Raw genomic sequence first — 25,478 nt, forward strand, 5'->3', positions numbered from 1 at the left:
TTTGAATTAAAACATGCTAGTTGAGTTAATAGGCATCTGTGTTACAAACATTTGTAGAATAAGAATTTTAAGGGTAAGACATACATATTTTATTGCAAGTGCTACGTACTTGTATGATGACACCAGCTAAACTTGGGAGGCATTTACTTAAACAACAAGGCTGCTCTAGCAAATTACATTGTTTTCAGCTATTGGAGATAGGTTTCTATGTTTAAACAAATTATAGATTTAAAACTGGACTTCAGTTTCTTCTTTTGAATTGCTCAGAATTGCCCACTGAGTTATAGGCTTCTATCTGTTATCTGTATTGGTACTGTCACTCGATTTCATTCTGCAGTACGACAGGCATGGGGCAGGCTTGCATATTAGTCATGGTAATGCATCAGTCATGCTTATTTTGATTGGTTGCTCTTGATCTGTGACTCATAAAAATGTGACTTATGTGCCTACAATGTATATGCTTGATTTATTCTGACTTGCTTATACAGTTGACAGCCACTTAGAAGATGGGGGTCTATCTTGCTCTATAGAAGGCAGTTATATTTCAGGTGACTTCTTGTTGCATTTAATCAACATGTTAGCTCATGTAAACCAGGCTCTCCTTAATGGTGTTAGGACTGGTACAAAAACCTGTGTGGGATACCTTTATTAAAGTAGTTGCTATTAAACTACCTAGTAACAATCCCTGATAGCCTTCACTTGCCAGTGGATGATTGGTAGTACTAAAAAAAAAATAACTGGTGGCCTCAGCTTGGGTAGCCTCCGTTTATTTCCGTTTATTTCTGACTAAACACAATAAGTATTCTTTAGCCTCACTCCCTTTCCTGAAGTAATTAATTGGATGTCTTTTTACTCGTTTTCTACATACAACTGCTGCTTTAAAGGGCCCTGTATAGACTGCTCCAGTATTGTTGCCCCTGCTGGCCCCTACTAAGAACATGTATGTTAAGCACAACTGAACAGAACCAAGCACTTGCTGCTCGGGAAATGCTGCTCTCTGCGACGCAAATGCTGCTCTCTGCGAGACTGAATCAAAAATATTGTACTCTGTGCATAGAGCAAAGTCAACAGGCAGAGCAGAGCACCAATGCTACCTTACTTGCACCTAGAAATGTTAGTGTACAAAAGAGGGGAACATCTATATGCCTCCCCCAACCCCTCTGCCTGTTGCAGGCAGCATTTAATTTAAGGGACAAGTTTAGTGTCCTGCTTTACAAACTGAATAGGACAGTTATTTATGTGAATAGAGGCAGATTTCTCTCATCTGGAAAAAGCACCAAAAGGCTATGTACAACTTTGCGCCATGCAGTGTATAATTTCTTCTCCGTATCCTACAACTGACTGCAATGTAGGAGAAAAAGAAAAATGTGAATCTGAAGAGAAAAGAAATTATTTTAAATGGACGAACAGAATTAAAATTAAGCACTGTCCTTTCTTCCTTTAACAAATGAGAGCACTTGAAATGTTCTCCTTCTTAACGATCCGCGAAACGGAAGAACCATTAATGTCTGTAGCTTAACTCATCGCTCAAAGCCTGGAAAATACTTTACATTCTGGCAGCATACGAGCATTTAAAGGATATGGATGGAGGAAATTTAAAAAATAAAATCTTCCTTTCCATCAGTATTTTGTTATTGCCTGTTTTAATCTGAGTGTGTGTGTACACTCCCTGGATGTATATGAGCTCATGCTGGAATAGTAGAGTTCTATAGGAAACCATGGCCCCATAGAAATGTTGTGCTAGCATGAAATGAACAAAATGAAGGCCACTGCTCTTGCTATATTGTATGATTTTCACACATTGACGTGCAGTGTTCCATTGCCTTGCAGGCAGAGCTGTTAATATGCATGAGATGTAGCAATGCCATGTGTTATGCACGCATTTGTCTCAGGCAAAGTTGGGGACTAGAATGAAGCCAGTGAGGGATGCTGTGCAGTAATCTGATGATGAGCAGTTACTACATGCTGTAGTTATTATTTTATGATGTTAGGGTACTTCAGTCCCTACAGAAGGCTGGGAAGATCTGGCAGTAGCAGAGCCCCAGGCCATCCTGTTAGGACATGTATTATAAAATATTCAAATGTGAATATCAGTTTGTAAGATTGCCTTGGTATTTTTTTCCAGTACATTGCCCCTGACATTATCATTCATTCTCAATTACATTTCACTAACAGTCTGCTTTCTAAAAGTGGCAATACACAGGCAGATTTAAACTACTGATTCAGCCAATGCAGACTGAGTTGGCAGCTTATTTGAGGGTAAATGGGGCCCTCCAACAGGCCTGCCCAACCCATATCTGCCCAAAAATTGGCCAGGTCATTAGCCCATTTTTGCCAAACATTATGATATGTTAATGTATGGCCATCTTTGCACCGATGACAAATAGCACCAGCCTATAGCAATATGATATTGATTGGGCAGGTCTCTCAGATGGCACCATATATGGTCCAGTAAGCTGCTGACTCGGTTTGAAAGAATTAAGTTGGCAGCTTTCACATGCCACCTTTACTGTCGATCCTTCATGTGTCTAGTTCTACTCCTGGCGCAGTTTATGACTGGCACTCTATATGTACATATGTGTACTCTAGGTTAGAAAGGTTGATCCTGTATTTTGGGCTTTATTTCGCAGGGCAGGCTGATCCTGTAAGCTGTGCTGTATTTTCCAGTAAGACAGAAGAGAGCATGTCTTGAAGCACACAAACAATTGGTAGATTCTATGGAAATAAGGCATGCAGTGCTGTCTGTGCTGCCTGTCTATGGCTTTAATTGGTTATAAACACCACGACTAACCTGTAAATTCTAAAGAATGGACAAGCAAACTGACTGAGTAATTACCACAGGTCTTCCCTGTAAGTGGAACAGGCCTAAATATGACATTTATGTGCACAGTTTGTACGAATGGCAGATTATCTACAATTACCAGTGCTGCCTAGTGAGATATCTGTTACCATGTCCTTTTATTCCTCTAACAAACAGAACTGCTCTGATATTCCCTCACTTATTTACTGCTTTCCACTTCTGGGAATGCCCTAATTACAAGCAAGGTTTCAGTAAAAATCACTGCTGTGCCAGAAAAGCCCTAATCGCACCATGGAAACTGCCTGTCTGTTTGTCAAACCTTAATGTCAGAACTTACAAAAACACACTTCCCAATCCTTCCTTTTGTTAAGTAAAGTAAGGGGTGACAGACTGTGCAAATGCTTTTGCAGAGTTCACATATCATAGAATGTAATAGTGAAACATATTTTTATTTCAAATACAGGTATGGAACCTGTTATCCAGAATTCTTAGGACCTGGGGTGTTCTGGATAAGAGGTTTTTCCATAATTCGGATGACCATACCTTAAGTCAACTTAAAAATCATTAAAAAATTAAATAAACCCCATAGGATTGTTTTGTTTTCAATAAGGATTAATTATATCTTATATATATATATATCAATGTACTGTTTTATTATTACAGGTTTTTTTTTAGAAAAAGTTGCAGAAGTCAATGACAGAGGTCCCTTACCTTTCCATGAAGTTCTTTCTTTTGTCTCAAAACTTTTGAGATTTCGACTTTTTTGAATTGTCGTAGCAACAATTCCATAAAGCCGGGATTTTCGTGGCATCAATTCGAAAAAGACGAGTTTTTTACAACTTTTCTCACAGCGTCTTTTTTAGTAAATATTAGGGAAAATTAATTTAGTCAAATTTGGCAAAAAAAAACTAATTGAGAAATGATGGAGTTTTAGTAAATCTGCCCCATAGTGCCACAAAATTGTCATTTAGAGCCACCACATATATCTAATGGTTTCCACTAGGCTTGAAGTGGTGCAAAATAGTGGTATTATTTTCTGCATTAGCCTGGTATAAATAATTTAGACAGCTTTATAAATATGCCAGGTAGCTGCCATTTAATTCCTTGATCGCAATGCATGGTGCTTATAACATCACTCAGGACAACACCATTTGTTACTGTATTTATTTTACACCAACATTGGCATACAGCATTTTACACACCTTTGTGAATATGCCCCTAAGAAACGCACTGAAAACATATTGAAGGCACATCACTATTTGGTCTTTGGGCTTTTATCTGCAGCATGTACAAGTGATAGACTTTGAAACAAGCGTCTTGCCTGTAAATAAGTTATTAGCTGCTATGTAGTTTTAATCTGCAAACTTTTTCAAAGGTTTCAACATGTCGCTGTTTGAAAATATGTCAGCTGACAGATCATAAATGTGACTGAACTCAAAAAAGTACACATTAAGAAAAAAGCATATACTTTGCTTGGAAGTGGCCCCAATTAATACGCCAGGCTTGCAGTGTAAATGTACAGCACCTTTGTGCCAGGGAAACCATCTTTTTCTTTTTATACATTTCACGCTCCATCTCTCTCAACACCTTAAATGTACAGTAAAAGACTTTTCAGTGGGTACAGTTAGCAAAACCCTAATTGATACAGTATAAGTACCTGTGGGAGTGGGATGATGATACAGTATAAGTACCTGTGGGAGTGGGATGATGATACAGTATAGTGCCTGTGAGAGTGGGGTGATGATACAGTATGATACCTGTGGGAGTGGGATGATGATACAGTATAAGTACCTGTGGGAGTGGGGTGATGATACAGTATAATACCTGTGGGAGTGGGATGATGATACAGTATAGTACCTGTGGGAGTGGGGTAATGATACAGTATAGTACCTGTGGGAGTGGCGTGATGATACAGTATAATATCTGTGGGAGTGGGATGATGATACAGTATAATACCTGTGGGAGTGGCGTGATGATACAGTATAATACCTGTGGGAGTGGGGTGATGATACAGTATAATACCTGTGGGAGTGGGATGATGATACAGTAGAGTACCTGCGGGAGTGGCGAGATGATACAGTATAATATCTGTGGGAGTGGGATGATGATACAGTATAATACCTGTGGGAGTGGGGTGATGATACAGTATAATACCTGTGGGAGTGGGATGATGATACAGTATAGTGCCTGTGGGAGTGGGATGATGATACAGTAGAGTACCTGTGGGAGTGGGATGATGATACAGTAGAGTACCTGTGGGAGTGGGATGATGATACAGTAGAGTACCTGTGGGAGTGGGATGATGATACAGTAGAGTACCTGTGGGAGTGGGATGATGATACAGTAGAGTACCTGGGGGAGTGGGATGATGATAGAGTAGAGTACCTGTGGGAGTGGGATGATGATACAGTAGAGTACCTGGGGGAGTGGGATGATGATACAGTAGAGTACCTGGGGGAGTGGGATGATGATACAGTAGAGTACCTGGGGGAGTGGGATGATGATACAGTAGAGTACCTGGGGGAGTGGGATGATGATACAGTAGAGTACCTGGGGGAGTGGGATGATGATACAGTAGAGTACCTGGGGGAGTGGGATGATGATACAGTAGAGTACCTGGGGGAGTGGGATGATGATACAGTAGAGTACCTGGGGGAGTGGGATGATGATACAGTAGAGTACCTGGGGGAGTGGGATGATGATACAGTAGAGTACCTGGGGGAGTGGGATGATGATACAGTAGAGTACCTGTGGGAGTGGGATGATGATACAGTAGAGTACCTGTGGGAGTGGGGTGATGATACAGTAGAGTACCTGTGGGAGTGGGGTGATGATACAGTAGAGTACCTGTGGGAGTGGGGTGATGATACAGTAGAGTACCTGTGGGAGTGGGATGATGATACAGTAGAGTACCTGTGGGAGTGGGATGATGATACAGTAGAGTACCTGTGGGAGTGGGGTGATGATACAGTAGAGTACCTGTGGGAGTGGGGTGATGATACAGTAGAGTACCTGTGGGAGTGGGATGATGATACAGTAGAGTACCTGTGGGAGTGGGATGATGATACAGTAGAGTACCTGTGGGAGTGGGGTGATGATACAGTAGAGTACCTGTGGGAGTGGGGTGATGATACAGTATATTACCTGTGGGAGTGGGATGATGATACAGTAGAGTACCTGGGGGAGTGGGATGATGATACAGTAGAGTACCTGTGGGAGTGGGATGATGATACAGTAGAGTACCTGTGGGAGTGGGGTGATGATACAGTAGAGTACCTGTGGGAGTGGGATGATTATACAGTAGAGTACCTGTGGGAGTGGGATGAAATGTGCTGCAAAATTTCAGAGTTGGTGAGGTTCTTAGGTAAAGTTTACAGCCTGCAGATCCTTCTTATCAGTCTTCATTTTTGCAGTGCCTTCAATTTGTTATATCTCCCCAGCCCTGCCCACATCTGTGCCTTGATTGGTCAGTTTTACTGTCTGTCAAGAGAGCTGTGCTCTAAGAAGCCACAAGATAAAAGATCAAATCAGAGCACAGCTGATTACAAGAGAACCGAAGCTTGCAGGAATGCAATAAGATTTCCCCCAATGTTAAAGGTTCCAGAGCAGTGCAGAAACAGTTTGGCTTAGCCTCCCCTAGCATTTTTGAAAATCTGCTTATGATTGTGGTACATGTATAGTATTGCCACTACCAAAGTGCATAAATGTTGTTTGTAGTCAAAGCCTGAGCTACATGTATAGCAAAACAGCACATTAATTAGAGAAAAGACACTTGCTGCCATTGGAACTAAATGTAACCGGTTTACGCTCGCTTTGCACACCCCCAAACTGTGGTTAAGGATTTCCGTACAGGTATTATTTCTCTGTGTATTCCTTTCCTAGCTAATTGTACAAGATGTACATGCCGGCAGACAGCTGCATCTCGCTGATTAGGGTAATCACATATCTGCTAGGACTTGTGTTTTTATTTGAATATGCAAAAGATTAGAGGAGAAATCATCGTTCCCTTCCCCATGTAGGAGGCTGTTGGTGACAGGCTTGAAAAAGGCTTTGGGGAATAGTCCTTGTTGTTTACAGAGAGAGTTGAAATCTGTCTAAAAGCATAAAATTACGAGAGCACCACAGTCATTATTTCCTTTCCTTTTTTATACATCTAGCAAATATTTAAGTCTAGTTGATATTTAAGTTTTCACTAACGCAGTCACTTCCCATTACATTATAGTTGTATTTAAACTCTGAAGGTATGGAACAAAGAGAATGAAGGTAACTACTTGGGGACAAGGTCACAATGCCAGAATTATCTGTCATAGAAACAAGAAAATCACAACTATGTCATGGCCCTCATAATATGTACCAGTGTAACTACCTACAGTATCTGCTCTGTACCATATCAGAATGGCCTGTACTCTCCCATTTTCTTTGCCCCTTTTTCTTCATCAGTGTAAGCCAACCCTCAGAAGGTGCCTAAATAAGAAAGGTTGGCTGATGCAGAGCCAAAGAAGAGTCATACTCTGGCCCATGGCCCAGAAGGCACTTTCAGTCCACACATATTCTGAGGCCAGATTGGCTTGACTTCTAAGCTCCTGGGCATCATTGCAGCCCACACCTCTTGTATCATATGACCTAGAATATGTTGTTACTGATGCCTGCTGTTAATTAATGTAAGTTCTGGCATCATAAAAAAGAAAAAGGTTCTGCAGATGTTTCCATGGCAGCATTTTTAAAACCATAAGATAAAATATGGAAAATGTTTGATGCTTTAAAGATAATCTATATCAACATTAGGATTCATACATTTATGAGACTGTGTTTGGTCTATCATAGGCACTGTTGTAAGGTTTAGGTTTGGTACACTTTAGCCACACTTAAATTCTTGCTAGTTTGTATGCATGCTGTCAAGGGTTAAAACATTCTGGGAGCTGTAGTTAGTTCAGCAACATTGGGGTATTGCTCAATCAAATATTTCCCCATCTTTCTACCGACAGCAGCCACATTAAGATGCAAAATAGCCCTCCAATAGGAATCCCATTTATACTTCTTTAGAGAAGTAGGGTGAACAGTGGGACAGTTTAATGAAGGGTTTATATCTCACATTATATATTTTCCTTGAAAGTGGCATACAAGACCTTTTATGTGTAATTGCACTGGTGCTATTTAACTATTAAGCAGGTAAAAAGTCTGGAGTTAATGCTAAGGCTGGAATTTGTATTTGAAAGCTGTTGCTGAGATCTTAATATAAGGTACTAAGGGCGGATTGTCAGCCTGCTGATAAGTGCAAGTAAAGCAGGCCATCATTAGACTGAGAAAACAAGTCCATCAGAGAGATGGCAGAAAGTTTATGAGTGTCCAAATAGCAATTCGGTAGATTCTTAAAAATAAGGAACCCACTGGTGAGCTCAGCAGCACCAATAGTCTATTATCTTCAGTCACCCGACTTATTCCTATTAAATACAAAACTGAAGGCAGAAAGACAAACAGTGTTTGGTCATGTCCATGGGTTCCATACTTCAAGTAGTCATTGACTGCAAAGGATTTTCAAAGAAGTAAAAATGTGCATTATATTTATGATTATGTCAAGTTATCTGATTACTTTTGAGCCCCTTAAAACAGAGGGAATATGTATAAAAATGTCTGTAATTCTTAAATGGCACATACTGTATTTTTGTTAAACCGCTTGAATCAAAGCTGAAAGTCAACACTTGTATTACATCTTGATTTCTTAATTTAACCCATTTATGTAACGCAGAAATCTGATTTTATTATGCAGCATTTTGACAGACAAGTGTGGTTGTCTATAATTGTTTACCACCTAAATATGACAATAAATGGAACAAAAGGTAGAGGGTAAAAGTTCCTGATGCAGATGAATCTAATGCATTCATAAACTGAAAAATATAAGAAATCATTTTTGTAGTAGACCCAGCTGATACTAACCCGTTTCTTTGCTTTATTTCTTTGGGTATAGAACAATAAGGAATACTTGTATGTGGAAGGTTTATGGCTGTAATTTCTTTTGATAATATAGAATTATTAGCACCTAAGAATAACATGATAAGAAGATGAAAATTCTTGAAAGAGAATACAGGTTTGTCAGATTACAGTCATCTGACTTGCCTGTAATTACCTTTCACAAACTGCAATAATCTTTGTTGTGTCAAAAGTCCTGATGTATATTAGGGTGAGCAGTTCACTTGAAAATTCAGGGACACATTTAGAAAATCCAACTAGCAAGGCTAAACTGTAAATTGTAGTTTAATCTAAATGCAATCAGTTCAGCCCTGCAACATGTATGTATTAGATGTATTCCTGAATTTATAAGTTATCAGCTCACCATAATGTATTTTGCAGTTTGTGTTTATCTGCTCTTTAATTGCAGATGGAGTTGAGTGGCTGCCAGTTCATAGCTCTGTGCAGCCTGTGATAATAACATTTTTATGACTGTGGCCCAGGAGTCCCCGGTCTATGGTGTCCAGAAATTATTTATAGAGAACCAACATATTCCTTAACACTGTACATAAGGGTTTTGAAAACAAGTCATGTACAGACAAATGGAAGGTCCTGCCCATAAGAGATTTAACTGAACACAATTCTAGAATAACGCCAGTTTTTGGGAGGAAATGGAGAATGTGTGCTCTGTATGTGCACTTGGTGCATTCTACTTTTGTTGTTGGTACTGACCCTACAATATACTAGGGGAAGTATTTATTAACATTGGAGACAAACTTCACTGGTGATGCTGCCCCTAGCAACTAATCAGCAATTAGATTTGAACGGTCACCTACAAGTTAGAAAACCAAAAGCAAACATCTGATTGGTTGCTGCTCAACATTAGCAGTGATGTTTCCCTCCAGTGTTATTAAATATGCCCCAAGTGTTCAACAGGAATGTAAAGGCGGGGTTGTACTAGTTTTCGCCAAAGCCAAAGCTGGTCACTACAGGTTCTATTAACCATGGATATCTTGATTTATACAATTTTTGTATATATGTTATTAATCTACAGTTCCCATAGATATATATCTATAAATATATGCTCGTCACCTCTGGGTGGGTTGCCTAGCAACACACTGGGGAAACCTTGGTCATCGCACTCGCAGGCACGGGATACTGGGTGGGAACATATCCTCCTTTTGAACGCACTTTCACAGGGGTTGCGGGCAGGACAGTTTCCCACCTTGGGGTCTGGTGATACCTTTGTGTGGAAACTCCTGTGTGTGCCGTCACTCTCTATTGATATGCCTATTACAATTTTGCACTGGCACCCAGGTATCATCCTATGCTGATGGTGTGCTGCTTATTGGCTATCTGTATCTATAAATATATATATATATATATATATATATATATATATATATAAAACTAAAACTGAATTTACCTTCGATAAGGCTACAAAGCTTTTTGTGAGGCGCTGATTAAATCAAATGCAATCATGTGCCCATACTCGTTTCTAAATCAAAGCTAATCAAGGATGCAAGGATTGAGCAGAGAACGTTGCTCTTGGCTAGTGCTTAGCTGAAAGCAGCTCTTTCATTTATGATAAAGGTTAGGCCAAGAGCACAGGGCTCTCGCTGCAAACCGACAATCCAGTTAGGATTTGGTGGCACTTGTCAGTCATGACCACTCACACACTTGGAAAGGTGATTTTGTCAACTACTCCATTTATTATTTACTGATTTGCTTTCATGCTCCCTTATTTAGATGTGTAGCTCTTACAAATGACTCAAAATGTGCACCTATGTGGGTGCTGTATGCTAGATTGCAACAGTAGCACAATATGAAATATTTCTCTCGTTTTTATTACCAGGATTTACCTACGGTGCAGTTTAACTAGCAAGGTCTGTTCATTTTCAGGCAATATAATGTTATCAGTTCTGCATTACTAAAGGCTTGAGAAGATATGCTGATACAGTTGTGTTGTCTGGTCTAACATGCACTGTGTAAAAGTATACTTTCAGATTTATTGTATGTTTCCTGCAAATGATGGCTGATTTCTTTCTAGTTTCTTTTGGAAATACGCGTATTTATTTCTGATGGTACAGGTTGACTTGTTAGCCTTGAGGCTTTCATGTTGGTCTAGGACTGGATGGGATTCATCCCAGGGTATTAAATGAGCTGAGCGCTGTGATTGCCATGCCTCTTCACATAATTTTTCAGGATTCGTTGAGGTCTGGCATGGTGCCGAGAGACTGGCGAATTGCTAATGTGGTAGCGTTATTTAAAAAGGGATCCCGCTCTCAGCCTGAAAACTATAGGCCTGTTAGTCTGACATCAGTAGTAGGAAACCTTTGGCTTGGAAGGGGTAATGAGGGATAGGGAACTTGAATACATTGCAGTTCACAATATTATAAGTTTGTGCCAGCATGGTTTTATGCGTAACAGATCTTGCCAGACTAATTTAGTCGCCTTTTATGAGGAGGTGAGCAGGAACCTTGATGCTGGAATGGCAGTTGATGTCATCTACTTGGACTTTGCTAAAGCGTTTGATACAGTACCTCACAGAAGGTTAATGATCAAATTGAGGAATATTGGCCTAGAACATAATATTTGTAATTGGATAGAGAACTGGCTGAAGGATAGATTACAAAGAGTGGTGGTAAATGGAACATTTTCTAATTGGACCAGTGTGGTTAGTGGAGTACCGCAGGGGTCAGTCCTTGGTCCTTTGCTTTTTAACTTTATTAATGACCTGGAGGTGGGCATAGACAGTACTGTTTCTATTTTTGCTGATGACACTAAATTGTGCAAAACTATAAGTTCCATGTTACTGCTTTGCAGAGAAATCTGGACAGCAAGCTGGAAAATGAGGTTCAATGTTGACAAGTGCAAAGTTATAGAAATAATATAAACGCGAACTATCTCCTGAATGGTAGATTGTAGATTGTTGGGGGTATCCTAAAAGGGGTTTTTGTAGATAACAAGTTGTCTAATTCCAGGCAGTGTCATTCTGGGGCTACTAAAGCAAATAAAATGCTGTCTTAAAAAAGGGCATTGACTCAAGGGATGAAAACATAATTTTGCCCCTTTATAGGTCCCTGGTAAGGCCTCACCTTGAGTATGCAGTGCAGTTTTGGGCTCCAGGCCTTAAGAAGGATATTAATGAGCTGGAGAAAGAGCAGAGACGTGCAACTAAACTGGTAAAGGGGATGGAAGATTTAAACTATGAGGTTAGACTGTCGAGGTTGGGGTTGTTTTCTCTGGAAAAGAGGCGCTTGCGAGGGGACATGATTACTCTGTACAAGTACATTAGAGGGGATTATAGGCAGATAGGGGGTGTTCTTCTTTCCCATAAAAGCTTCCATTTGAAGCAGCATAGGTGGTTTTTCACGGTGAGGGCAGTGAGGTTGTGGAATGCCCTTCCTAGTGATGTGGTAATGGCAGATTCTGTTAATGCCTTTAAGAGGGGCCTGGATAAGTTTTTGAACAAGCAGAATATCCAAGGCTATTGTGATACTAATATCTACAGTTAGTATTAGTGGTTGTATTTATAGTTTATGTGTGTGAGTGTATAGATTGGTAAGTATAGGTTTGTGGGTGCTGGGTTTACTTGGATGGGTTGAACTTGATGGACTCTGGTCTTTTTTCAACTATGTATGTAACTATGGTGGATTTGTTTATAGGAGAAATACATCTTATATATTGTTTATATTGCAGTGTTTGTAGAATTATTAGCAAATATTACTTTTTCCCATGCAAGCTGCAGGGCTATACTTTTTTCACTTATTAAAGGTTAAAGGTGTTTCCACTAGTAGTTCTAATAATGCTTTAGTATGGCCCGCTCCTCAAGCATGTGACTCTTTTGAGTCTAATTTTAGCCAACACACAGGGTTAACAGTAAGTGTCTGTGAAAATGCTGTGACCACCAAATGTATCTCTACAATGAGTTGAACTTTTCACTTATGAGCTTCTTTATCAATCCCAGTCTGTGAATTTGAGAGTGTTTTTATAATTGGAATAAACTCGCTTTCACAAACATTTGAATGCTTGCATATTTATTAATATGGATTACGCGTTTGAATAAAAAAAAACATGAATACTTTGAATTTGTGAGTTTATAAACTCGAAAAACTCAAAAATCTTGAATTGAAAATATGGACAACTTCCGTTGACTTCTATATAAACTCGCAGGCTTTTAGGCGGCGAGGTTTTACATTCGAGTGTTTGGGTTTTTTGCATGAAATACATATCAGAAAAATAGGTTTTTAAACTATAATTCGAATTTTGTGAGTTTTAGCGCTAAAAAACTTGAATAATAAAAAACTCAACCGTTGATAAATCACCCCCTCAAGTTGTTATAAGCAGAAACACTTACATAAATGGTGCTGGATTAGATGAAATTAATATGAAAGACCTTTATGGTCTGTGCAGAATTCTGGAGAAACTGATCTCTGCTGCAAATCAGGAACTGGCCACTGAATTAAAGGCAGTGTTGCCTTGTAACAAAACTGGCAGCCTAGGAGGCTTTAGTTGAGATGTTGGGTTGAGAAGTGGGTCTCTGGCCACATATGCAATCCCTAATAATAACATTATGGTAAAGTAGGTACTATATATCTGAAAAACTAGCATATTTACAATTTCTCCAGTGCTTAATTAGTCTTGTCTAATCCCTATATTTTGGCATTTGACAATCTCGTTAAAGGGGACCTGTCACCCTAAGAAATAATTCCAGTTTCTTTTCTATTGTGTTTGTTAAGCAAAATTAACTTCACATACTATATAAATGATATAAATCTTGTTTCCTTCAGTTTTGGAAATATACAATCACAGCCAGCAGGCAGCTGCCATTTTGTGGGCACTGTTATTAAGGCAAGCTTTGTATCATCCCAAAACTTGTGTATGTGCCAGAATCGGGGACCTGATGCCCATGCCCATGCACTGGCTACACAATTAGATGGTGAGAAGGTAGGGGAATGTGAATGCTGAATGGAAAGTTTAAGTAACTCTCTGCCCCGCCTCTATGCCTGAGGCATAGTTTCAGTTGACAGTGTGACTACAGCAAGCACACACTGACAGCGACAACATGTTATTCCTTCCTTGCATACCAGCCCTGGGGATACGGATGGTCAGCTCTTTCTGTCATGCTGGTGCAGCACCTGTTTCTGAGAGGCTCCCGTTTCATTCATAGCACAGCAGAGCCATACTGCTAAAATGCCCTTTTGGCATAGCACAAATTGTACAGGTTCCTTATTCTCATCTCTCAGATTTCATTAGCTCTGCAGTGTTAATATTTAATGGTTTGTATATTTATACAAGAATACTAGGTATATAATTAAGAATTAGGCAGCACACAGTATGTAAATATTATGGGCTAATGGGTAACAAATTGTATATACACATTCACATCCTCCCAATGCTGTAATGTTTATTGGCGTAATGTAAAAATATATAAACAACAACAAGAGATCCTCTGCACTCACCCATTATCAATATATATAGGACATTAAGACATTCTGTGAATTAAGCTACTAAGAAATGCCCTCCCCTTTAAGCAAAACTGGGATTGTTTGTCCATATATTGCAATATACTTCAAGCTGGCCAACTGCGTCAAAGTCATCCCTTCTGACCAGTTCCTACACTGACTTATGCGATTCATTAAGAATTCTACTGCTTCAATATACATTTAGCAAAGGGACTAAGTTTTACCTGCTACTTTCTTGCTTTCAAGGTTAAAACTCCCATATGGTTGCCCTTTTATTGGCTCCACTGGGATCACCTGACTGCAGCTGGGAAGGGTGGGAGCTACTACATGGAGCTGGCCACTGCTCCTGTATAAACTATAGCAAAAAAAGGGAAAGTTGTGCTTAACCACTAAAGTTTAAACCATTAGGCGGGGGTGCAATGAGGTTGTGACCACAAAATACATATAAACAACAACAAGAAATCCTCTGCACTCACCCTTTATTTATATATATAGGACATTAAGAAATTCTGTGCATTAAGCTACTAAGAAATGTCCTCCCGTTTAAGCAAAACAGGGATTGTTTGTCCATATATTGCAATATACTTCAAGCTGGCCAACTGCGTCAAAGTCATCCCTCTGGCCAGTCCTACACTGACTTATGTGATTCATTAAGAATTCTACTGCTTCAATATTCATTTAGCAAAGGGACTAAGTTTTACCTGCAACTTACTTGCTTTCAAGGTTAAAACCCCCATATGGTTGCCCTTTTATTGGCTCCACTTTTTTTTTTTTTTGCTATAATGTAAAAATATGGTATAAAGTTTGCCACTTGTCTAATAACGCATAGCAATCAATCAGCCTCTAGGACGTCATGAAAACACAACTCCGATTGGTTGCTGTGGCTTACTAGATGCTGGGAAACTTTAGACTATTTATTACATTGCTTTCCACGTGCAAATAACAGGGCTGCCCAACTGGAGGCGCATAAACTGGATATGGCCCTTCAAGGTTATATTATGGCCCATGCCTGCCACATAGACGTTTAACTGTATACTGTATGACAAGTATTGTATCCAGTCAGTACCACTGTTTTGTTGGTCAGATAAAGGAGAACTAAAGCTTAAAGGGGACCTGTCATCCTAAGAAATAATTCCAAATTCTGTTTGTCAAGCACAATAAACTCTACTTATACTATATAAATAATATAAATCTTGTTTTGCTTCAGTCTTGGAATTCACAATCACAGCAAGCAGGCAGGCACCATTTTGTGGACACTGTTATTCAGGCAATATAGGCATCATGCCAAAATCTTGTTTATGTTCCAGAATGGGCGACCTTATGCACATTCCCATGCACTGGCTACACAATTAGATGGTGAGGAGGGAGGGGAAAAAGTGAGTCCTTCCTAGCCCTGTCGTTCCCAGATCCTGACTCGCCCTCTAGTGGGTTTTTTCACACATTTCCTCTCTGGGCTGGGCTGGACTGGGGTGTCTGGGGCCCACTGGGAGTGCAACTTTAAGGGCCCTTCATGCAAACTTAAGGGCTCTTCTACCAGTGGCCAAGCTTACACCCCCCCCCCCCCCCCCGATGCACGTGCATGCAACAGCAGTGGTGTGTACTTAATTCATAATGTTATACATATACTTAATTTGGCACTGTGATCAGGCCTGGCCAGAAAAGAGGGGAAGGTCTGGGTAGGAGAGCAAGGCCTGGGTCAGCAGGGCACATGAAGGCTTGGGCCTACCAGGATTTTTCCAGCTGTCCCACTGACCAAGTCCAACACTGTTCCCTTTACTGAAAGAGCCACAATTAGAACAAGCGGAGCACAGTGTTATGGAACTGTAGATCTGTATATATATATGTATTTAGAAGTAGCAGTAGCTAGTGCCATGCATGGGGTAGGAGCTTTGCCAGATTAGCTAGTAGGCGTTACACCCTAAGAAACAGTGCATTCACGGAACTAAACCAGTCAGGTTTTATTTGCATTTTTAATTAATATAAAAATGAATTTGCCTTTGACATACGAGTCACATACAAGATAAAATGCCTTTGGATATACAGATCAAACACTCTTTATTGATGCATCTGGGTTTCACACTGCACTCCATTCATTTTGGTGTAAGAAAGGGTGTGGCAGTGATTGTGGAAGGTGCTTCAATAAAGCTTCCTCTGTCTCGAGCTTATGCTGCATTTTATTTCCTAATGTCTGATCATGTAGTGTCATTACTACTATTCCCTGAGGAAGTCATTACCTTCCAGACCTCATTGTTTATTAGAGCAATGTCATACATAAGAATGAATAGTTTACATTCAACTCCATGTCTCCCTGGGAGAGTCAAGTCACTTGACAAGGCACATTTTTTTTGCAAGTTACCAGGGGTGACAATAAACCGTTGCTGGTAACTTAAAAAGTGAGAGTTCCTAATTAAAAGTTACCTTCTCTGCACTAGCGATGGTACTGATGGCGCAGGGGGCAGCACTGACTTGGGTGCCTCACTGCAGCATTGAGCCCTGAGACACCCTAAGACAGGAAAATTGATGCTACTCTGTGTATACAACTTCCTGGTTACGGTTAATAATTAGGTTGCCCATGCACACATAAAACCCCCTGCATAATGGACTTCTGCTTATCTGTAAGACAAAACAGTCAAACAAAGGGCTGAAAAATGTGGGTTGTTTATACAGAGCTCATTATCTCTAGTTAAACTAATTCAGCTAAAGCAAAACAATCCTCTATTACTGCTTTATAATTTAAAAAAAATATGGATTTTTTAAAATTAAAATAATAGGCAGAATGTATTTTCAGCACAAGTTCTATTTATTTTGTTCATGTTAAAAAAAAAAAGTGTATATATAAAATGATTTAATGAATGAAGTAAGTTGCTGAGTAATGGGCAAGCTAAAACAGTGTGCTGGGGATGATAGCAGGGGAAAGTCATCCTTTTAATTAGTGCAAAACTGCTCAGTGCAATATTACAACATCCCGGCACCTGGGAAATACAAGGGAGAGATTCCATTCCCTTTTGAGTCAGCAGCCACAATGGTCGTCAGAGTTAGCAATCCCCATAGCGATGTGTTTGTTATGCACATAAATAAAAGAGGCTGCCGGTTTGCAAGGCTGTATTCTGCCATCTTGCGGTGTTTACTGGAACTACAATATTTATTTTATTTATGCACATTTATAATCAGAGTTGTGCTACAGTATTTTAGCTATAGGAATGCAGGTATGGGATAACAGGAAACCTGTTATCCAGAAAGCTCTGAATTACGGAAAGCTTGTCTTCCATAGACTCCATTTTAATGAAATAATTCATAATTTTAAAACTGATTTCCTTTTCTCTGTAGTAATAAAACAGTACCTAGTAATTGATCCAAACTAAGATTTAATTAATCCATACTGGATGCAAAACAATCCTATTGGGTTTAATTAATGTTTTATTGATTTTAGTAGACTTAAGGTATGGAGATTCAAATTATGGAAAGACCTCTTATCCAGAATACCCTTGGTCCCGAGCATTCTGGATAACGGGTTCTATACCTGTACTTGCATCCAAAGACTTTAACACTCGGCAGCTGATTTATTAATCAGTCATTTTTAACATGTAATACTGATGCATTCTGCCCATAAAATAATAATTTAATGCAATTAAATGTTTCATTGCGGGATGGAAACTAATTTTGCTACTCCTTTCTCCCCGCATGTGGGGAAAAGATTTGGACGGGTAATAGTGTTCAGTGCTCCTGCTGTGCAGCTCTGCGCGCTACCATCCAATGGAACAGAATGGCGTATGACTGCTCAAAGCAATGGAACACATTCTGCCAAGTTGACGCAGGTTTCATAAATATGTCAGTTAGTTCAAACTTTCTGGACTCTCAGGAAAACATTCTTGACAGTCAGGCAAGTTTTTATTAATCTTGAAATTGGATTCCTTAGTTTAATCTATAATAAACCTGCCCCGAAGTCTAGGTGGTTTATTTTTAAACAGTTAATAAACATTGCCTGCTGGTTATATCTGACTGCTTTAGTTTTTTTATTGATACCACCAATATATCAGTGGATTCCAATAACTTCCATTTATTCGGTAACTAAAGGGCATGCCACTATGACAGGCTGGGTGAATCAATAAACTGTTGCTGATGGTGTTAAAGAAAACTCATCATGTAACAATAAGCCGCAGGTCAGTAAGAGTGCCGAATGCAAAACATTTTAGTGGAAAGGGTGTTGGTCAATATTTTCTTTTTCTAAATGATTTATAATTTTTTTGTGGCTCAGCATAAGGCATTGATGCAGAAATGCTGTTCTTATCTATATAATGATTACCCAGCAAATAAAAAGGGAAGGCTAACCTGCTTTGGGGCTAAAGTGCTAATGATTGTTTTCACTGCTCCGAGTGCCAGCAACAACATGTATCATGCGGTGCAACAAGTAGTGAAGGCAAAATACACTATACCTATACAGTAAAGTACTTCTTGTGTCTTCTCGTTCACAGCAGTCATCCCTTTAATTGACTCAGAACACAAGCTTCTACCTTTGCACTTTGCGGTTGATCCTGGGAAGGACTGGGAATGGGGCAAGGATGACAATGATAACATCAAGTTAGCCAGGTAATACTTGTACAAATGTGCTATTCCTGCTTACGGCAGCCATGCACAGTATCACCAAGTCGTTGGGACAAGGATTAAGAGGGCACAAAGGTCATATTCAGCAGTGCATGTTGCCCGTAACATTGTCTTGTGTTGTAAAGTTTATAGTTGTACTGCATTCACTGTCACTATGTATTCCCCTTACAGTCTGATCCTGTCTCTGGAGGCCAAACTGAACCTTCTGCACAGCTACATGAATGTAACATGGATACGCATCCCCTCTGAAACACGGGTAAGACCTAGCAATTTTAAAAGGCTCAATGTGCATTAAATCAAAGTGAGACAGACATTGATACAACTGGTTCCTGACCTTTTTTTTCATCAGGGCCACACATCTTGGTCAGCACCCAGGCCTCTGAGCAGTGGGGATTGTCAGGTCAGATCTAGGGCATTGGGACATGTATACATTAACCTTGTGCATGTATAAATTGTTATTTTACCAAGCAGTACCAAGCTATATATCTGGTGTTGTAAAGACAACTAGCAAATTGAATTGATTTCTTGCAGGGTTGAAATTGGTTAATTTATGGACTCACTGCACATTTATGTTTTACCATTTGATAACTGCTAGAAGTACATAACCTCTTTCCAACCACGTACCCATTGGATTCCAGTCGGAAAGTGATTAAATGCCTACTACAGATTCATGTGAAGGTTAAAGGTGCAGTGAGTCAAATTATATCCCTTCCCTTGTTCAGTGGAACCAAGAATTCACCAATATAGTTACAGTTTGACACCTACTAATGTTGGGTGGGCAGCAACCTTTGTCCCTAAGACATACAATAATTTCTTGGCCCTGAAATGAATTAACAATCAAACTAAGATTATGCTACCACCATATCATGTACAGATATGTGTGTGTAAAATAGCTTGGAGTTATTGGTCTCATTGAAGCACCTCTCAATGAGAATCAGCCAGTAATTTGAGCAGGGCATTGACTGCAAAGAGTCCCCAGTTCCTTCACCTGCCTTTAACTCTTTCTTTTTTGAGAGCACCTTCAAATTATAGTCCACAAATAACCACTGTATACATTAACCCATATACAACCCTAAACTGCTATCCAGCATTCTTTAGCTGGCTTGCTACCTATCTCAGTTGTAGCAAAAATGACTTGATATAATGCATTTACTGAAAAAGTACATGGGATACACTATATTTGAATTTGGAATACAACCTCGCATATTTAATTTAATTGAAATCAGTGGTATACACAGCTGTGTGCATTCAAATAAATGATGTGCCTGAAATGCTTCATTAAAATCTGCTGTAGTTGGCACTTATTTATTCAAGAAATGATTTATATATATATATCAGGAATGCATCAAATCCAGGATTCGGTTCAGGATTTGCGCAAGATTCAGCCCTTTTCAGCCCTTTTCAGCAGGATCCTTTTTGTCACATAAAATTTTCAATGCACGCCATTGTCTTTAACCGGCAGCCAAACCCAGAATTTTTTGGGCAATCAAAGGCACTATTTTATACTCATGAATATTTATATATATTGATAACAGTAATGCTAAAATTACAATGTCCCAAGTCATGACATGACACAAAATAAAACAAATTGCATTTTAATCAGGCAGTGTAAGTTGACATATGGCTGGCACTGTACATTTTATCTTTTGAAGACTTGCTGTGTAATATCTTCCTTCTTACTGATTTCTCTTCACTAGTCTGCTGCTACAGCTGTCAATATTCTAGTATGTTTACAATAAAGTTTGATCACATTTGCATTTGGCCTACTTATTTATTGGCTGTGAAGGAGTCACATGAAATCTTTTTTTCATGACTTAAAAACCTCATTGTTTCATGTAGATGCCACTCATAGGTGACTTTGGGATGACGGTTATTATAAAAAAAAAAAAAAAAAAGCATTGTGAAAAATGGAAAGAACTTTTATTTGTATTTCTCATTAGAGAAACATTCCCAGGAAGGTTTAACAAGAAAGAGAACATGGATAGTAGCATACTCCATAAGCTTTTGTTGCAAGTTGTGCAACTGCTTCTGGCCATGGGATTAATATTCTTTGTTTTGTGCCCTCCCAGTCATCTCTACACTTATATTTTATACTGTGCAATATCTTCTGTATTGGAAAGTATGATTAGAAAAATTAGAAGTTCCAACATATAAACTAAAATGTATTTGTGGTTTAAATAAGCTATAAAGAAAATATAGGAATTCATTAAAAAACAGAAAAACAGATAACATGAAAAGCTTGCTGGGGTTTGCTCTATACAAATCATGGGACAGGCCTCTTGATTAGCAGGGAGAGGTTAGTGTTCACAATATGAAACAGTGTTTAGAAATGGCAAATACTGTACAGATGAAGTGATCCAGGATGATGGCAGTAAAGAGGTTGGGGAACTTGCATATTGAAAGAATAGATACAAAGGAAATTGAGCTGATCTGCTATTTAATATTAAAGGTATTTATTATGTTTTACATTCAGGCACCCTTGGCCCAACCAGAATCTCCAACAGCTTCCACAGGCGAAGATGTGCAGTCACTGGCGGACTCCATGGACTCTGATCGAGACTCTATCTGTAGTAATTCTAATGTCAACAATGGAAAAAATGGGAAAGATAAAGATAAAGAAAAACAAAGGAAGGAGAAGGAAAAGAATAGAACTGATTCTGTGGCAAATAAGCTTGGAAGTTTTAGTAAAACACTGGGTATTAAGTTGAAAAAGAACATGGGGGGCCTTGGAGGATTAGTTCATGGTAAAATCAGTCGAGCTAATTCAGGCAATGGGAAGAACGGGGACTCAACTGACAAAGTTAAAAAGTCCAAATCTCGGAAGGGGAGCAAAGAGGAATCAGGACAGTCTGCCAGTACGTCCCCTTCTGAGAAAACAACTCCATCACCCACCGATAAAGCTAGCATTTCTCCTGTTGATAAACTAACCAACAGATCACTGTCAGATAATAAGTCTGACCCATGGAAATATAGCACAGATGTAAAACTCAGCCTTAATATATTGAGAGCAGCCATGCAAGGGGAACGTAAGTTTATCTTTGCAGGGCTTCTTCTTACCAGTCACCGGCATCAGTTCCATGAGGAAATGATTGGTTTCTACTTAACCAGTGCCCAGGAACGTTTTAATGCTGAGCAAGAGCAGAAAAGGAAGGAGGTTGAGAAGAAAGCTTCTCTAAATGGATCATCGTGTCGAAAGCTAGATCAAGATGGTTTTGCTAAAGATAAGCTGGATTCCTCACCTCAGGACAGGGCATCACCAATCTTGCCTCAAAGCCATACAACACAACTTGTTCTAAAACTCAAAGAACGTTCCAGTCCAACCCCAACATCCTATCCCTCACCCAACAATGGTGCTAAAAAATGCAGCCCCATTCCAGTATCTGCACACTATAGCCATACACCACCAGTCCAAAGGCAAAGTGTTATCCATTTACATGATGTCAACTCCAAGTCGTCCAGCTTCCAAGATGACCCTTATAAGCCAACAATAGGCTCCTTAAAAACTTGTGCTACATATCCCCAACAAAACAGGTCATTATCTTCACAAAGTTATAGCCCGGCAAGGTTATCGGGTATACGCACAGTGAACACAGTGGAATCTCTTACATATGAAAAGCCTTCGGAGCATAAATCTCAGACATATACAAATGGGTTCAACTCTAGTGATATCCGAGACTGCTTAGAATATGCTGATGAGGAAGCCTCTCAGACATGGTTGAACAATGATAAAAACAGCAGAGGCAGAAGCACAGGTTGTCCAATCTATTCACTCCATCAGAGCAGGTGTAAAAAAGAAAATTGTTCTTTTTATGGGCGCCCTGAGACTGAAAATTACTGCTCTTACTGCTACAAAGAGGAGCTGAAGCGTCGGGATAGGGAAAGTAAAGTTCACAGGCACTGAATGGCCCATACCACATAAGATCTATCCTTTTATACATGCAAGACTTCTATACTAAACTCACTTTAATTGTAATAGAACAAATTAGCCAAATTAGACTAAAGACAGGGATGCAATGACACATCTGCTTGTTTTGATACAAAAGCAGGCATCAATATGTTGGTAACAATGTAAAGGCATAATAATACCTTTATATTCCGTTTATCCCTGCTCATGTTCATGTGTTAAGCTGAAAGGTTGTTTATATCACAGTCAGAATGTGGTTATTATTAACTAAGGTGCCTGAACTTTTTTCTATCACTCAGGTAAGTAGAAAGAAACATTAAATATTTCTAATATCACTATTGGCTTTGTGCAGTCAGAGATGATCTTTGGCTTTCATGGTTTTATTGATTTCCTATGTGACACAAACATACATTTCTACTATCTTTTTAGTCACTTCATGTACATTTTACATTAAAGGGTTTTGTAATTTGGTCTTCCCTTTTGTGGATCCTGGCGACAATGAGAAAAAGATCTCGTAAGGCTGGATACCTGCATGAAACCATTTTAAATTCCAAAGTCCCTATGAATCAGAGCTTAATATATCCTGAAAATGTGTTTCCTTGAAGGGGGAATTAGTGTTGCAAGACTAATTAGGTCATTAGCAGACAAACAGGGCGATTCATCTTACTCGAATATAATGCAGCCGTTTCCATATTCACAACTGCCATTGTGTCCTTTAATACCCAGAATGCAATAGTGAGAAAAACGCCCAGTGACATGATAAACCATACCTAATAATCTGCATGTTTTTTACAATATAACTCATAAATATTTCAAGGACGAGTATACTGGAATTATGTCATAGCTTGAGCAGAGATACCCTGCCATTGTGCGGCTGATCAGCAATACTTTCTGCAGTGATGTCAGACTCACCTTCAGACTCTCCTGAACCAGTGATTGGCTAAGAACTGTGCTGCAGTTCAACATAGCAATAGTTGGGGGCTAAACATTTTGAGGTCACTCGTAATTAGGCTAGTCATTAAAATGACTTACTGGGGCTGATTAACATAGATGCTATAAAATACCAGCCCATATGCCAGTAGCAACCAATCAGCAGCTAGTTTTGATCAAATTGCTACAAGTAATAAAATGAAAGCAAAGACCTATTAGTCACTATGGGTAACTGTAGTGATAACGTTTAGCACGTCTTAGTAAATAAGCCCACATGTAGGCCTGAATCCCCATTTTTTAGTCTTTGTCGCCACTATTCTGTGGGCAGTGCCAAGTGGAAACCTGCACATAGATGCTAAGTCAGTAAAATAATTATCAGTTTCCCTAATATTAAGGTTTCAGCTAACTATATGGGGCCTCTAGGCTTGCATAGCGCTCTGCATGTCATTTGTATCACAAAAGAGACTGAGGTGTAATCACATGTATTTCCATAACATTTCCATTGCAAGTGACACTGCATACATTTTTCCTTTCATTAAAGAGTCAGTAAACCTTTCAAAAGTTTAAAACCGAAGACCTTTTAGTATGGTGTAGTATACAAGTGTTCTGTAGGTCCTCCTTTTTGGTATTTTTGAGTTATAAATGCACACTGGCCCTTGCAACTACTCTGTGGCTTGAATGGCAAATGATAATTGTACTCTAGCATCACACTCAAACTGCACTGGTTGCTTGGCTCAGGGACAATTCCAAACATTAGCTTTCAGTGTCAAAATCGTCCTAAATATCCCTCTAGTCTAGGGAGGTGTTTAGGAACCTCATGTGTGCTGCATACTCCCTTTTGTCTTGCTGAGAGCATCTGTTCAGTGTACGATGTTCATTGCTTTAGAATGTGCCTATGACAAGCACCAGACAAGATGCGTCTGAACAGCGCTGCTTGATATGTTCCAGCCATACACATTGCTAACAAGAGTTACAAAAAACGTCATAATGTTTAGCCTACATGTAATAATAAATATCTCTGTGTGTGCTTGTACTGCAATTGACACTGAACATTCATTTCTAGTGACTGGCACAGACATAGAGTTGTCACTGTTCTAGATAGTCAGTTGGGAATCCGCTGACAGAAGCTAAAGCAAAATGTACCCTGTCAATACAATTGGCCCATGCTTCTGCAAACAAATATTTCTATATGTCTCACGAGAAGAGGTCAGTTGAAAGACCTGGAGAAGATTCATGGTTCCCACTGCCCTTAGACCACAAACCAGTCAATTTCTACAAATAAAAAATGCCCATTATTATTATAATTCTTACATAGTGCAGTCCTTGCTTTACAGTTAACCAGTGATATCAAACCATTTTACCCCCCTTCACTTCCACCAGAATTTTCACAGTATATTTAGGCCGAGAGATATTGGACTTGTGCCTCCTGGCCTCTGTGAGCTACAGTTCCTAACATCTGCATCACCTCTAGCCTCTACCTCTGGGGCACTGAGTGCTAGTGATTGGGCATTGAGTGCCATTTATTGGATAACTGGTTTATGTAAAAAATGCAAACGTTAAAGATTTAAAAATGACACCTGTTCATCAGGCATAAAGTATTAAGGATCCACAGAAGGCTAACATACAATATACAGATCCCCTTTGGAACAGTTCATCAAATGTTCTCATAGACAAAGTTAAATGCATAATAATAAATATTGAACGTGTTACTCATATCTAAAATGCTATTTAATTTACATATTGCACATAAAAATACTGAAGGGAAAAAAGTATGTGAATGAAGAGTCTGGATGTGTCTGTTCTGTTACTAATCTGATCCTGTATATTT

At 39.3% G+C, this 25,478-nt stretch overlaps 1 protein-coding gene across 3 annotated transcripts in view; it reads left to right on the forward strand.

Moving 5' to 3' along the window:
• The window catches only part of otud7a (OTU deubiquitinase 7A), a 137,958-nt gene extending 112,530 nt beyond the window's left edge, over positions 1 to 25,428 (forward strand). For 2 of the 3 annotated variants that reach the window (XM_012970864.3, XM_004917921.4), the window contains 4 exons: positions 18,687 to 18,801; positions 18,988 to 19,072; positions 19,166 to 19,216; positions 21,290 to 25,428. In XM_012970864.3, coding sequence (XP_012826318.2) covers positions 18,687 to 18,801; positions 18,988 to 19,072; positions 19,166 to 19,216; positions 21,290 to 22,717 — 1,679 coding nt within the window. In that variant the 3' untranslated portion in view covers positions 22,718 to 25,428. The remainder of the gene's footprint in view (positions 1 to 18,686; positions 18,802 to 18,987; positions 19,073 to 19,165; positions 19,217 to 21,289) is intronic. The other variant, XM_004917925.4, reaches the window with a different exon arrangement.
• Positions 25,429 to 25,478: the final 50 nt, after the last annotated feature.

This window comes from Xenopus tropicalis, chromosome 3 (genome assembly GCF_000004195.4).
Source record: "Xenopus tropicalis strain Nigerian chromosome 3, UCB_Xtro_10.0, whole genome shotgun sequence".
Classification (NCBI taxonomy): Eukaryota; Metazoa; Chordata; class Amphibia; order Anura; family Pipidae; genus Xenopus; species Xenopus tropicalis.